The sequence below is a fragment of the Rana temporaria genome, chromosome 5 (genome assembly GCF_905171775.1).
Source record: "Rana temporaria chromosome 5, aRanTem1.1, whole genome shotgun sequence".
Classification (NCBI taxonomy): Eukaryota; Metazoa; Chordata; class Amphibia; order Anura; family Ranidae; genus Rana; species Rana temporaria.
Window position 1 is genome coordinate 98104411 of NC_053493.1, and position 15999 is coordinate 98120409.

General features: G+C 43.8%; 1 protein-coding gene across 1 annotated transcript in view; it reads right to left on the minus strand.

Moving 5' to 3' along the window:
* HIBADH (3-hydroxyisobutyrate dehydrogenase) overlaps window positions 1–2258 on the minus strand; it is a 201105-nt gene extending 198847 nt beyond the window's left edge. Inside the window, exon 1 of the mRNA XM_040352920.1 lies at window positions 2124–2258. Within this exon, the coding sequence (XP_040208854.1) occupies window positions 2124–2196 (73 nt within the window). The 5' untranslated portion in view covers window positions 2197–2258. The remainder of the gene's footprint in view (window positions 1–2123) is intronic.
* Window positions 2259–15999: the final 13741 nt, after the last annotated feature.

Below are 15999 nucleotides of genomic sequence, written 5' to 3' on the forward strand. Positions count from 1 at the left end.
TGAGGGCTATGTCCTTTATGGGGAAATGGGCGCAAGTATATGATGAAAAAGGCCCTTGCTATATAATATAAAAAAAATAAAAATAAACCCCCCCCTGCCCCCCCACATACACGTTTAGTAGCTAGACAGATGTTTAATAGCTACTGGCTACTTGACGGCATATGCTATTTTCTATAAATGATGAACTTCAGCTTTAAAGCCTATCCCTGGGGAACGGAAAATGCCTCCATTACAGTGGAGCTGCCCTGCAACAGTTACAGTAGACAAAACATTTTATTTTTAATTATGGATACATTAAAACACCTGTCAGTTTTTATTGTGGTCTCTGCCCCTATTCACCCTCTCTATTTGTCCTGTTTACCATGATCACAAAAGAAACAAAAAAATACCACGTTTTGGGTTGTCCCAGGAACATTTGCCAATGAGATAGTCATTCTAGGGATTGCTGCACTTTAGAGACATTTTCTCACTTCCTGGTTTGGCTATGGGACAGGAAGTGAATAAAAATCTCCCCAGTGGGACACAAATGATAAAAATAAACCTTACAGGGCGCTTATAACCCCCGCTCCTTACTCCATCCAAAAAAAGGAAAAAAAAAATTGCCTTAAAAGGGGTTGTAAAAGGTAAAAAAAAAAAATCCTAAATAGCTTCCTTTACCTTAGTGCAGTCCTCCTTCACTTACCTCATGCTTTCATTTTGCTTTTAAATGTCCTTTTTTTCTTCTGAGAAATCCTCACTTCCTGTTCTTCTGTCTGTAACTCCACACAGTAATGTAAGGCTTTCTCCCTGGTGTGGAGTGGCGTGCTCGCCCCCTCCCTTGGACTACATGAGAGTCAGGAAGCCCACTAACACACAGCTCGTTTCTCTATCTGCAATGTAGAGCGCGTCCTGACTCTCCTGTAGTCCAAGGGAGGGGGCGAGCACAACACTCCACACCAGGGAGAAAGCCTTGCATTACTGTGTGTAGTTACAGACAGAAGAACAGGAAGTGAGGATTTCTCAGAAGAAATAAAGGACATTTAAAAGCAAACTCGAAGGATGAGGTAAGTGAAGGAAGACTGCACCAAGGTAAAGGAAGCTATTTAGAAGAAAAAAAACAATTGTACCTTAACAACCCCTTTAAGCCCTGGTTCACATTGGTACAATTTGACACGTCAAATCGGCAGCAATTGCACCGTCCTAATCGGTGCGACACTGCATTTGCAGCGCCGCACTGATTTCAAAAATAAGTTTCTGTGCTACTTTTTGCGATTTCGGACTGCGATTTACATGGACTTCTGTGCATCGATTTTACTCCCGTATGTCGGTCCGGATTTCGGCCGTGATTTACATGGACATCTGTGCAGAAACCTGCACAGATGTCTCTGAAATCACGGCCGAAATCCGGACCGACATACGGGAGTGAAATTGTGCAAGTTTAGCTTCATCCCCGCAGCTCAGTGTGAACCTGGGCTTAGTTCTACTTTAAAGGCTCATTTTGGTCTAGTGGGGGGGGGGGGTCAGTTTTACCTACCCCGTCCTCCTCTCCTCCATGCCAGCAGTGGACGGTCCGTCCGTGTCCAATGTAGGGATATTGGACTTGTATGGACATATTGGATGATGACGTCTGCCAGATCATGGGGGTGAAGAAGTTGTGGGGACCAGTCATACAGCCTGAGTTGAGGATCAGGTAAGTAAAAGTGCTTTTTGAGGCCCCCCCAGACCTAAATGAACATTGAACCCTTGCAGGGCGGGGGCAGCCCTCGTGTGATGGAGGTTCCCTTTCCCCGGAATTCAGCTTTAATGAATGGTGATGATAACATGGTTTTCTATGTCACTGCACATAATACACTCACTAAATGATGTCACAGTGCCCTCCATTGTGTCATTTCCAGTATAAAAATAAAAAACTTTATGTATAATAACAAAGCTGACAATGATAAACATGTAATGATAATAAACCTCACCCTGCCAGCTGGGTATAGCAGGCAGTACAAGAATGGCAGGTGTAGGTCATTGCTCATAAATCTCATTGTTATCTCTCCAATAAACCTTCACTGCCACCATTCATTTATATGTACATTGGGGGGGCGCCAGGTGACCCCCGTAACAATACATTGATCCCTGCACAGGCTGAGGCTTACCCACTGCAAAGCGTGCATGCCTGCTGACAGAGCTGTGCAAAGCACTGCAAGACTTCCTTAACAGGGCTGCCATGCTTCCTCCCTGCTGACCTCCACTTCTAGGATTCTTGTTTAGACGCCCTCTGTGACGTACAGGTGCTAAGCGACTGACAGCTCATGTAGCCAATAGCTGAAAAGGTTTTCGGTAGCACGGCCAATCAACGATGAGAAAACCATCACGCCCCCCCACACGCCTCTGGCTGCAGAATGACTGAGGAGCTTCCCAGCTGCTTGCTGTGCTCTATTGGCTGAGACGGGAAGAAGAGATGCTGTGATTGGCCGATGAAGCGGTTCTGCCAGTTTATAGTTATATAAATATATTCTACATTGATTATAGTAAAAGAGACAGTGAATGAGAAATCCCGGCATTCCTGTGCAGCAGGCTGGCATCCTGCCATTCATGATTGCATGTTCTTATAAGGATTGCTGGCTTTGTTGCTGCAGCTGGAGAAAAAAATCCTTTAGATGTGTGACATCTGTCACATACAGATCCTGCTTCATCACAGAAAGTCACCACATACATGACAATCTCTCTGTACAATCGACCTACAATTATGTAGTGCAAGAGCCTGAATCATTGGATACAAATTCATTGGATAGATTATTAGGTGCTGTAGGTCTTCATATTGCATAGTGGGGTTTTATTTACTAAAACAGTAAAGTGCAAGCTCTGGTGCAGCTCTGCGTAGAAACTAGGGTTGTCCCGATACCACTTTTTTAAGACCGAGTACAAGTACCGAGTACTCACTGATACCGATTACCGATACTTTTTTTCAAGTACTAACTGATACCGATTACCGATACTTTTTGTGACAGTTTCTCAAAGCACAATACAGATTAGGTGGCACTGATCTGCAGCACTAATAGGATTAGGTGGCACCAGGGCCGGCCCTATGATGGGACCTGGTGGTACCATGGGTACCAGGCAGAACTTTTAGGGGGGCAGCATACTGATGCCCGCCAGCCCGTTCCGCCAGCTCCGCTACCCAAGTAAAATTGATGTCCTTTTTTTCCCCACAAATAGAGCTTTCTTTTGGGGATATTTGATCACCTCTGCGGTTTTTATTTTTTGTGCTATAAATATATATCTTTTTTAACTTTTTACTACAATAAATATCACCAAAATTTAGAAAAATAAACTATTTTCTTCAGTTTAGGCCAATATGTATTCTTCTACATATTTTTGGTACCAAAAAAAAACACAATTAGCGTACATTGATTAGTTTGCGCAAAAGACATTTCACAGGTCCCTTTATACTCCTGGATACATGTATAGAGCCATGGCAGGTCCTTTTATACACCTATATGCATGTATAGAGCCATGACAGGCCTTCGTTATACTCCTTTATACATGTATAGAGCCATGACAGGTCCTCTTTATACTGTATATGTGGGGGCCTTTTGGTTGGCGTGATTTTTTTTCTGGGGGGGGGGCAGCATTTCATTCTTGGTCCCAGTCAGCACAATGTCTTGGGCCGGCACTGGGTGGCACGTATATGCAGCACTGATAGATGGCTGACTGGCACTGACGGCTGGCGGGCACTGATGGGCAGGCACTAAAATGCCATTAGGGAAGGCTGCATGCAACGCCCATCCTGGTACTCCTTGCACTCGGCCGCATAAAAGCAGCAGCGGCCATCTTGTTACACCCAGCCCAAACTATATAGGCTGGGTGTAACAAGATGTCCGCTGCTGGCATACTGTGGCGGAGTGCAGGGTGTACCAAGATGGGCGTCTCTGACGGCAGCACAGAGCGTCGCTTCCATGACCGAAAGTGACAGCTTCCTGCCAGCTTACTTCCTTCAGGACTTGCTCGACGCTCTGCCCTCTGCTCGCTGACCCATCGCAGGTATCGGCTAAGCCATTGAGAGCATTTGTGCGAGTACAAGTACTTGCGCGAATGCTCGGTATCGGTCATCGGGACAACCCTAGTAGAAACCAATCAGCTTCCATTTTTTTTTTGTTAAAGGGTAAGTTCACCTTTACAGAAAAATCTTACTGCTATAGCCACGGCTTCCTGATTATCAGTGCAGCCCCAACAGTGCCCAGCAGTCATGCCAGTCAGTTCCATCAGTGATGCCAGTCAGTGCTGCCTTTCAGTGCCTATCAGTACCTGCTTATCAGTGCCACCCATCATTGCCGCCTATCAGTGCTGCATATCTGTGCCACCTATCAGTGCTGCATATTAGTGCCACCTCGTCATCAGTGCCCTTCAGTGCTGTCTCATCAGTGCAGCTTTATCAGCACACATCAATGAAAGAGAGAGATTACTTATTTACAAACTGTATAACAGAAACTAAGAAAAATAAATTTTTAACTTTCTGTGTTTTTAAAAAAAAATTAAACACAAACAAAATAAACCCAGTGGTGATTAAAGCGGAGTTCCACCCAAAAAGGGAACTTTTGCTTTAAGGGAAGGTGACCCCCCCCCCTGACATGCCACATTACATGGCATGTAATTTTTTTCTTGGGGTTCTTTTTAGAGGGTTCCAGATCAAGCTTCCGCAGCACCAGCACCTCTCTCCCCTCCCTCTCAGCAATCATCCGGGACAAGTCACAGGTCCCAGATGATTGCTTGGCCAATCACGTGCGTGCCCTTCTGAGAAGCCACGGCCAGGCTCCCACAGTCACTATGCCGGCGCTGCAGAGAGGAGGGGGAGACAAGCGGAGCGTCGTACGTGTGGGGCTGGCGAGGGGGGATGGCAATTGAGCAAGCAAGTTGGTTGGTTGGGGGGGGGGGGGGGGGCGGCTAGCTGGGCCTCCCTCTACCAAGAAAATTGAGCACCAGCTGCCACTGATAGAGATGAATGTTTTAGCAAAGTCCAGGTGCAGGGACCCCTGAAAATAATGTGGCGTCTATTTTTGTATCGGCGACCTGAAGACAAGATCAGTGGTGATGAGGAGACCCAACTTACCTGGAACGCAGTCCTAGTTATCTGGCAATAATTGTCTATTCTACTCTGGTATTAGTAGCATGGACGGGGCATGTGGCTGAGACCTCTCTTTCTCTCCTTCCTCCTTCCAGGAACTTCTTTCAACAACCCCAGAGTCAGAAAGTGACATACATAATTATACATTACAGTGTGATACTAGCAGCTTACAATGGAGGACAACAGATCCCTACAATAGTTTTGGTATGGTAGATCTATGGTTTATTGTACAGAGATTGTATGGTCAGATTGTAACATGTATGATGAGCCTTAAAGCAGACCTTGAACTTAAACTAAACTTACTCTCATTTTGCCCTGCCTCTCTCAAATTTGGATATTCATTTTAAAAAAAAGTTTTTCATTTATTACATTTTCTTTATGAGAATGACATTAATAAAACCCTGCTTTGCTGTACATGAGCAAAAGACAGTTTGTATGAAAGTTACAAAACTGTGGTATGTTTGCACAGGAAATCTCCTTCACAGATGGAAAGAAGGACTTTGCCAGGACTCGAAGGCACATCTGCATCCATGCTATAACAATGAAAATGCAGATGCTGGAGGTTGGGAGAGTCAAATACAAGAAGAATGAAGTTGCTCTTTAAAGTAAACTCCCAAATTAAACAAACCACTGACTGACAGGCAGGGTTTTTTTTTTAAGAGACCTTAGTGATCTCTTATAAATGCATATAAATACTAACAATTACCTACAAAGCCACCCACAACTCTGCCCCCAGCTACATCACTGACCTAGTTTCTAAATACCAACCTGTACGTTCTCTTCATTCTTCTCAAGACCTCCTACTCTCTAGCTCTCTCATCACCTGCTCCCATGCTCGTCTCCAGGACTTTTCTAGAGCCTCTCCATGCCTATGGAACTCAATCTACCATCTATCTCCTTCTCTATCAGCTTTTAGAGGATCCCTGAAAACCCTTCTCTTCAGAGAAGCCTATCGTTCCCACACCTAACTGTATTTTCATTTGAGTCCATCTGATCATCCCCCACAGCTAACTACCCTTTGTTCCACTTGACCCTCCCTTCTAGATTGTAAGCTCTAACGAGCAGGGCCCTCTGATCCCTCCTATATTGATTGTATTGTGACTGTACTGTCTTCCCTGATGTAAAGCGCTGCGCAAACTGTTGGCGCTATTTAAATCCTGTATAATAATAAATAATAATAATAATAATAATAATCTCCCAGCAGTAATGTTATCTGAGCCATGCATGCGCAGCTCAGACCACATTTACGGCACCAACTGTGTGCTATAGTGAATTGACTCCACTGCCGGTGTGCTGTGACATGTAGTGCTGTTTTTCTATTTGGATTTACAATAAAGGCAATTTTTATTCGGAGTGCGGCTGTCCAGAAGAATCTGTTCTTTTGTTTTGCAATCTCATATGCATTGCCTGCACTCGTGGTTCTGGGAGAAGCAATTATTTTGAAGATTTCCACACCTGAGCGGCATCTTTCTCTCATGCCATTCAAGCTGCTGGAGAGTACGAACCCAAAAAGAAGACCAGACAAAGATAAAAGTGTCTGGGACCTGCAGCACAGTGCTAGAGGGCTGCGTTTGACAGACAAGTCTGCCATATTGTTCTAAGATGTGGTGCATACTAGCACATTATGGCATAAACCTGCAGGCAGGGGCAGACTGACCAATCGGGCACTGCCCAAAGGCCCCATCAGGGTTGCCAGCCTCAGTAAAACCAGGGACAGCTTTTTACATCTGTCCCTAAATTGTCCCTTACCGACATCCTTATGGTCTAAAAATCCCAAGAATCCCTCTCTAGTACCTTCTCAGTGTGTGTATGTATACTGTGTACTGCGTGTCTGTATGTGTATACTGTGTGTCTGTGTGTGTATACTGTGTATGTATACTGTATGTGTGTGTATACAGTACTGTGTGGCCCCATAATCTCCTATTGCCTGGGGGCCCCATAATCTCCTATTGCCCGAGGGCCCCATGAGTTGTCAGTCCACCACTGCCTGCGGGGGCCATTTTTAAAGCGTTTTTTTAAATCGTGTTTACTAATGCTTTAAAGGGAAAGTCCACCCTGACACTAAAATCTCTAAATCTACAGGCCCTGTAAAGAAGAAATCCCTATACATACCTTTTTTGATGGCAATCAGGTCCAGTCTTTTCAGCGGCGGAAGTTCTGCAGAGGACACAGCCAACAAAGGCTGAGAAATGAAAGAGAAGTGATGTCACCCATAGAAGTTACTATGGGGCTTGCATTGTCAGCTGCCTCCTCTGCATCCGCCCCCACAGCGAAGCTGCTGCTTGTGGTCCAGTGTGGAACCGGAGTGGCTTTAGAAAAGGTTAGTATAGCGATTTCTTCTTTACAGCACTAGATAGGTTAGTCTTAGATTGTGGATGCCTGTAGATTTACAGATTTTAGTGTTAGGGCGGACTTCCCCAGTAAAGTAAAACTGATGGCAAAACTTTTTTTTGGATGTAGTATGGAAGGGTTCTAACCCTTTTCAGATTCTCACTGACATCTAAAGTATTCACAGCACTTCACTTTTTCCACATTTTGTTATGTTACAGTCTTATTCCAAAATTGATTAAATTCATTATGCTATGGGAAAGGGACACATAGGGGAGGGATATATGCGATGCGAACCCCCGAAATAATATGGAAAGGTTCCCCAATGGGGCTTTGGACAGCAGTGTAATAAGGTTGAAAAAGTAACAAATGGATAGCAAAAAGGGGTACATTTATTGAGAATATACAGATGTCATGATAAAATAGATTACAACATTAAAAAAGGCTGGCCAATAGATACAATACATAATCCACAGTGTCGTTTATATTCAATTTACACAATACTGTGCACATTGTTACGTATCAGATTGCTGAACATGGTACAATTCCGACGCATTTAGACCTCTGTAGCGGTCATCATCAGGGGGAAATTGACTCTATAAAACACATTACATAATTTCAGAAATAGGAAAACATCATCATAAGTCCCATTTGGGGTCTAAAATGGTAAAATATTTAGCGCTGAAGTGGAATAGATGGTCCCGTGGCCAGATGGGTTGGGAATCGCCGGGTGATGAGGAGGACCCCACAGGGGCACCCACCCCCCCAAGGTGGAAGAGCCCAGCCCGAGGGGCTTACAAAGAGCCACACAAAGTAGACACCCTCCAGGGGATGGGAGAATCGGCACCTGCAATGAATACCCAATCAATGACCATGTATTAGGTGTAAAAGTTATGGCTAAATTGGCTCTTAGCACATTATCATAAAGTATTAAACGTGTATGGACTAACTGCTATCATAGTAACTCATCAGGTACCATAAGGTCCCAGAGAGGTATGGTTAACCTTTAAGGGTACAGTACAGTACATTAGTATACAATATAGTGCTGGGTATGATTAAAATGCATAAGGGTGAAAACTTAAATTAAAAAAGTGTTGAGATTCATGAGAATTGTTATGGGTAAGATTAAATTCATTATTTCCTCAAAATTCTTCAAACAATACTCCATAATGGCAACGTGAAAGAAGTTTGTTTGAAATCTTTGTAAATGTATTAAAAAAAAAAAAAACATAAGTATTCACAGCCTTTGCCATGGCACTCAAAATTGAGCTCAGGTGCATCCTCTGTTTCTTTCCACTAATCATTCTTGAGATGTTTCTACTACTTGATTGGAGTCCACCTGTGGTAAATTCAGTTGATTGGACATGATTTGGAAAGGCACACACCTGTCTATATAAGGTCCCACAGATAACAGTGCATGTCAGAGCACAAACTAAGCCATGAAGTCCAAGGAATTGTCTGTAGACCTCCGAGACAGAATTGTATGGAGGCACAGATCTGGGGAAGGGTACAGAAACATTTCTGCAGCATTGAAGGTCCCCATGAGCACAGTGGTCTCCATCATTCATAAATGGAAGAAGTTTGGAACCACCAGGACTCTTGTTAGAGCATGCCGAACGGCCAAACTGAGCGATAGGGAGAAAACGGCCTTAGTCAGGGAGGTGACCAAGAACCTGATGGTCACTCTGACAGAGCTCCAGCGTTTCTCTATGGAGAGAAGAAAACCTTTCAGAGTATCAACCATTTCTGCAGCACTCCACCAATCAGGCCTGTATGGTAGAGTGGCCAGATGGAAGCCACTCCTCAGAAAAAGAACATGACTGCCCACCTGGAGTTCGCCAAAAGTCACCTGAAGGACTCTCAGACCATGAGAAACAAAATTATCTGCTCTGATGAAACAAAGATTGAACTCTTTGGTGTGAATGGCAAGCATCATGTCTGGAGGAAACCAGGCACCATTTATCCCCTGGCAAATACCATCCCTACAAAGAAGCATGGTGGTGGCAGCATCATGCTGTGGGGATGTTTTTCAGTGGCAGGAACTGGGAGACTAGTCAGGATTGAGGGAAAGATGAATGCAGCAATGTACAGAGACATCCTTGATGAAAACCTGTTCCAGAACGCTCTGGACCTCAGACTAGAGCAAAGGTTCATCTGTCAACAGGACAACCCTAAGCACACAGCGGAGATAACAAAGGAGTGACTAGGTGACAACTCTGTGAATGTCCTTGAGAGGCCCAGCCAGAGCCCAGACTTGAACCCAATTGAACATCTCTGGAGAGACCTGAAAATGGCTGTGCACTGACGGACCCCATCCAACCTGATGAAGCTTGAGAGGTCCTACAAAGAAGAATGTGAGAAACTGCCCAAAAAATAGGTGTGCCAAGCTTGTAGCATCATCCTCAAAAAGACTTGAGGCTGTAATTGGTGCCAAAGGTGCTTCAACAAAGTATTGAGCAAAGGATGTGAATACTTCTGTACATGGGATTTTTTTCCCTTTTTCTTTTTAATTTGCAAAGATTTCAAACAAACTTCTTTCACGTTGTCATTAAAGGGTATTGTTTGTAGAATTTTGTTGAAAATAATTAATTTAATCCATTTTGGAATAAGGCTGTAACATAACAAAATGTGGAAAAAGTGAAGTGCTTTGAATACTTTCTGGATGCACTGTATGTCCCATTGGGGAGATTTTCCTTTAATTCTTGTCTCATAGCCAAAACAGGAACTGAAAGAAATTCCTCTAAAATTAGGTAATCTCTGGTTGTCACTAAAATTACTGTCCAAACTCCCGCTATCTGTTATAGGTAGGATAAATTTAATCAAGATGGTGTGGGGCCCCCAACTCTTATATATTATGCATAACTCTCCTCAGTGGATACCCCGTAGATGGTTTACTCAGATAGATACCTTATTTAGATCATTAATTTGGAAGAAAAAAATTGCCCGTATCCGACTTTCTACCCTACAATATAGCAAGGATCAAGGGGGTGCAGCGGTTCCTAACCCCAAATTTTATTTTTTAGCTTCTCAATTACAGCACCTGTGTGGGATGGGGCGTACTGAGGAACAAGACTCCATTGATACTTTGTTGCGCACGGGGTCTCAGGATGCCTCGGTTTTGGCGTGTCTGGAGGCGGGGCTTCCGCACCTGCCACAGGCGGCGCCCACCGTGATTCTCCTTAGGAAGCTTTGGTCCTTGGTGAGGTCAAGTTTGAACATTGTAGGTTTTATGGCTGAAACCCCCCTTTGGGATAATCCTGGCCTAGCGGAAGTGTACAAGCTGGACGGTTTCCTACCCTGGAGACTGGCTGGTATTCACAATATTGCCCAGATTTATAACCAAAATGTACTTAAATCATTTCAAAACTTGCAGGATGAATTTGATCTCCCTAGGCATCAGTTTTATAGATACTTGCAGCTCCGGCACGCCTTACGGGCCCAAGGTCAGGTCTCCATTCTTCGCCTGTCTAGCCATCGTTTGATAGGGGATATATTTTTCAGCAAAGACAGAAAAGGCTTAATTTCACATGTATATTCTACCCTTCTATCGACTATACAAGACTCAGCGACTCTACCTTGTAGGAGGGGATGGGTGGAGGACCTGGGTGATATTGATGGGGAAACATGGGACATATGTTTACAAGCAGGACCTCATACATCAGTCTCACAGTCTCACAGGCTTTCTCACCTATTCCTGCTCCATAGGGCATATCGCACGCCGATTCAATTATTCCGATGGGGAAGAAGGGATTCTTCTTTGTGTCCTAGAAACTGTGGGGGGGAGGGTTCACTTATCCATCTGATGTGGCGTTGTCCCAAGCTGCACCGGTTTTGGGGTAATGTCACGGAGATTATCTCTTCCACATTTCAAGTTGGGGTTCCGCTGGACCCCCTAATATGTGTATTAGGTGCAGTGGATGAAGAGGTTTACCCTCACCCAGTCAATATTGCAGTTATCAGGCTTCTGTACATAGCGAGAAAACTCATAGCTAGATTTTGGTTGTCCCCACATGCCCCGACCAAGAAACAATGGATTGAGCAAGTTAATTTTATACTTATAAGAGAGCACTATACCTATCAGCATAGAAAAGCAGTTCGGAAATTTAATTCCATTTGGCAGCCCTGGATGGAGACCCCGGGATTAGCACCCCCGAGACTAATTATGTCTCGACTTTTGCAGATGTGAGAAACATCTCCAATCTAGAGGTTAATGTGAGCTTTGTTGTATTTGTGTACTACGTAATAACTGGATTTTAAGCCCTGTACTTCGATCAATGGAGGGACTGGGTGTTGAATTTGTGGGCAGACTGTGGGATGCAAGGTTTTAGTTGAGGCCCGTTGGCCTCATGAGTGATGGTGTTGGAGGGTGGGGTTGTCTCTGCCTGCTCAGCACGGTTTAAACTTTGTTCATGTCATTATATATGTCTTGTGTACAATTTTGGTGCCTCCAAGGCATTATATGGATTGTGTATGTGTAATCCTATTATTTTCAGACTTGCAATACGTGGATCTGTTTGTTGTATTTTATTGTATTGGCACAATAAACCATTTTTCTGATTTAAAATTACTGTCCCCATTGCAAGATTTCCTCTCTATTCCTGCTCAACCTAAAATTTTGGATTATTTTTTACATTCCATCTTGGTGATAATGTTGATTAGGACAAATAGAGAGCATACTAGCACGTTATATTACCTTACCGGGTAAAAAAATATTTTTTCTAAGAAGCTTTACTACTGCTTTAAGGCTACACTTTGTGTTCCTCCTAAAGTGGTCCTTCACTCCGTTTGCTAAGATCCTATCTCCTGACACACCCACCCCCCAAACTTACACAATTGGTGAAAAAAAATGTCTTAGGATCCTGCCAGTAACATGACGACGACCCTGTGGCATATCCGCATGTAGGCAGGTGCAGTCTGTACTCCCCACTGCAGGTGGCACTCAACCAAAGCAACACTGCATAAGGGGAAGGAAGTTGTGAGGAACTTTTGTCCTCTATGACTTCCTGCGGTCACAGGGAGACAGCTGTTCAATTAGATACTGGCACCCCATGTGACCCCAGCGCCCATCTTGGCAGAGTCTATTTAAGATTTTGGCTCCCGGGTTTGGCACGCTTTATACAAGTGGCTAGTTGGGGACAGGGTCTTTATCTGGCAGGGACAGTACTTGGAGGTAAGGAAAGGTTCCAGGGGAGTAGGGATAGTGCAGGGACAACGTCTACCAATTTAGGAAGCCTCCGTTTGGGTGTGGACCTGCCAGGCCACATTTTGTTACTCATTTCAGACGCTGTTGGTAGCTTTCAAGTCTTCAGACCGCTGTTACAAGTGGCTCTGGTGTGCCTACACTCTAGGCCTGAATAAGTTGTGTTGAACCTGTAGCGGGCCTTCCCCTGTTAGATTTTAAAGACAGGTCATCCCCGCTGGACTTGTATTCAAGATTGTACATAAGTTGAACAATTGTCAGGAAGTTATGCATTGTGGGGCTACTAGTAGCAGGAGATATGGACTCCATAGACTCTTCGGAGAAATGGACTACATTTCCCGCAATGCTTTGCCATCTAGAAGGATGTGATGTCTTCGCTCAGCACATTGGAGGAGGTTACTTAAGGGCGGGGAGTGGCGCTTTTCTCTCTCTCTGGACCAGTTTCTCTCCTGCGCGGAACGGTGGACAGCGTGAACTCCACTGTTAAGCCGGAAGTCTGGGCCTAGCTTGACCGGTAGACCCGCCATCCAGACGGAAGCAAGACCTCAGCGTACCAGCCTGTGTTCCAGAGATCGGAGAGGCAGCCCAGCTGACAAGCGTAGCGGTGGAGCACCCTCGTCCGGGATCCGGTGTGTCGTGGAGCGACATCTGGCCAACGCGCCTTTCTTCTGAGGAAAGAATCAGGCGGGCCGGCCTGTTGGGTGAGAGAGCACCTGCTCAGTTTGACTTTTCTTGGTTGTCATAGGCATTCAGCCCAGTTCCTAGGCCACGGACATGTGTTGGCCCGTAGCTGAAAATTTAGAGGCCTAGGTAAACGCTTCCGGCGTTTCGCAGAAGTAATCTATACAGACAAGCGAACAACCTCGCAATATTCTACTACCATAGACATTTTCTTGTGAAAAATCCTTTTCCTCTAACTACTACCAGTGGATTACAAACTCTGACGTGCACCAACCGGCCGCTATTGAAAATTGACTATGCTGCAGGACTGCCCGCTAGGGGCGCTCACGGGCCTAGACTGACCTGGAGTTTAGAAGGGTGGTACCACCTTAAGGTTTAGATTATTATTTTATACCCACGTTCATCACTGACTCCAGCAAGGGCCCTTGCTAATCAGACTGAGTTACTGTTATCAATAGTGGTTATGTCAAAAAGAAACCCTATGTCTGAAGTTATTTAGTTCCTTATGTCTTTCTATACTGTATATATATATATATATATATACACAGTAAACCACTATATATACATTTAACTAGATCCATTGTGTGGAGTGTATTTTCTCGTCTGGAGGGATTGTCCATAACCTCAGGTAACTTATTGCCATATTGTAGTTGCATTGTGTGCCTACTATTGTGACCCCAGCCCAGCAGAGGTCACAATATCTCATTCACTAAACTTCTGATGTGTCAAGGGGGGGTTCGAGCTGATTAAATAGGGGTGAGCTAAGCCAAAAGAGAGTAGATCCTGAATCAAACTGCGGCTCCTCCGGGGGTAGCGCTACAAACCTTTCTACAATATAACTTTGCTGCCTATGCAGGCATAGGACACACCCCCTGTCACGCCCCTCTAAAAGGAGAATTGTACACAAAAATTATTGATTAAACTCACAAGTGCTTTTTTTTACCACTACTATTCTGTTGTACTGGCTTTTGGAATTTACAAATGCAGCAATTTAGAAATTGGATTAAAGGTTTAGCACTGGAAAACTATTTTTGATATATAAATAGTGCATTTTATATACAACTATATAGATCAGACCAAAATGAGGGACAAATTAGGAGGAATGAGGGACAGAAGGACTTTAATCCAAATGAGTAGATATGTGCATTCCCGTTCGTACGAATGTTATTTTCGTATGAAAATTTTCATTTTTGTACCCGCAGAATAATGTGTACATACGAAAAAATTTTAGCACCAAAATACGAAAACGACGGGATTACGAATGAGTCGCATAACGAACAACCGCAAATACGAACGAACGATCCGACGAAAATTCGACAAAACGAAAACGGCAAAAGAACGAATATGACATCTATAACAAAAGACTTGCATTCTTTATTTTGTTTGAATCCTTGTTCTGTTCGTATTTTGATTTTCAGTCGTATGTTCATATGACATCTAACAAAAGATTTTCATTCTGTATTTTGTTTGATTCCTTTTTCTGTTTGTATGTTCATATGACATCTATAACAAAAGATTTGTATTCTGTATTCTGAATTCCTTTTTTCTGTTTGTAATTTGGTTTCAAAATACAGAATGCAAATCTTTTGTTATAAGATGTCATTTTAGTTTTTTTGAATGGACAGTGAGTGTAGTTAGTTAGTGAAGCAGCTTCTCTTTTGTGCTGAGTAGTACAGTAAAGCCAAATAAACTTTTCTGTGGATTTTCGTCTGAAGGGAGAGATCAGTTGGCTAGACTTTTGAACCTGGAACCCAAAAATGGTTTTCTGATGGAGTTTAAAAACGAACGAACGTTCGGTAAAACGATCGTTTTTATGTTTGTTGTTAAAAAAGTCTGACCAAGTGTATGGGGCTTAACAATAGTTAATATGGATGAGTCGCGTGTTGAAAGTGCCGGGAATCCCGCAATATATTTACGAAAGTACAAAATGACGAAAATTCACGAAAATTATTGTCTAACAAGTAACGAACATGAATTAAACAGAATAACGAACCATCCCGCATGTACGAAAATAAAACGGTAACCAAAATACGAAACGATCGGAATACGAAAAAATCGCGTTGTACGAAAAACGAACGGGAACGAACAGGAAAACGGGCGTCTTACAAAAAACGAACGGGAACGAACCTACGGAACGATACGAAACAGAACAAAAAAAAACGAAAAAATATTCTGTGCACATGTCTACAAATGAGGGACAAATGAGGAGTAATGAGGGACAGAAGAACTTTGATACAAATGAGGGACAGTCCCTTGAAATCAGGAACAGTTGGGAGGTATGCGTACATGTGTAAGATCTAGTGAACTACCTCCTTGGATGTGTGACATGGGCACCCCCAGAGGCAGTTTGTGGAATCACATGTATGCACAGATATACCCCAGGGTCCCCAGCATGTTACTGACAAGGACCCAAGCCGCCCCCTAGACCTACCAGAGACCTATGGTGTGTTTGCCAATGAAAGGATTTAAGATATTAGCGATGCAGGAGAGGAGCGGAGTAGGGAGAATGTTGCCTGCAAGCAAGATATCGCTGAATTCCATGGCCCAGTGAGCAGGTGTTTTTTATTTTGTATACAGGGACATTTTCGATAGACAGCGCCTCCACAGCAATAAAGCCCCTTTCACACGGGCCGGACTTAACTCTGATTTGCTCAGAAAGAGATCTGTCTGCTGATTCCCTGCTGAGCAGAGCTGGTGG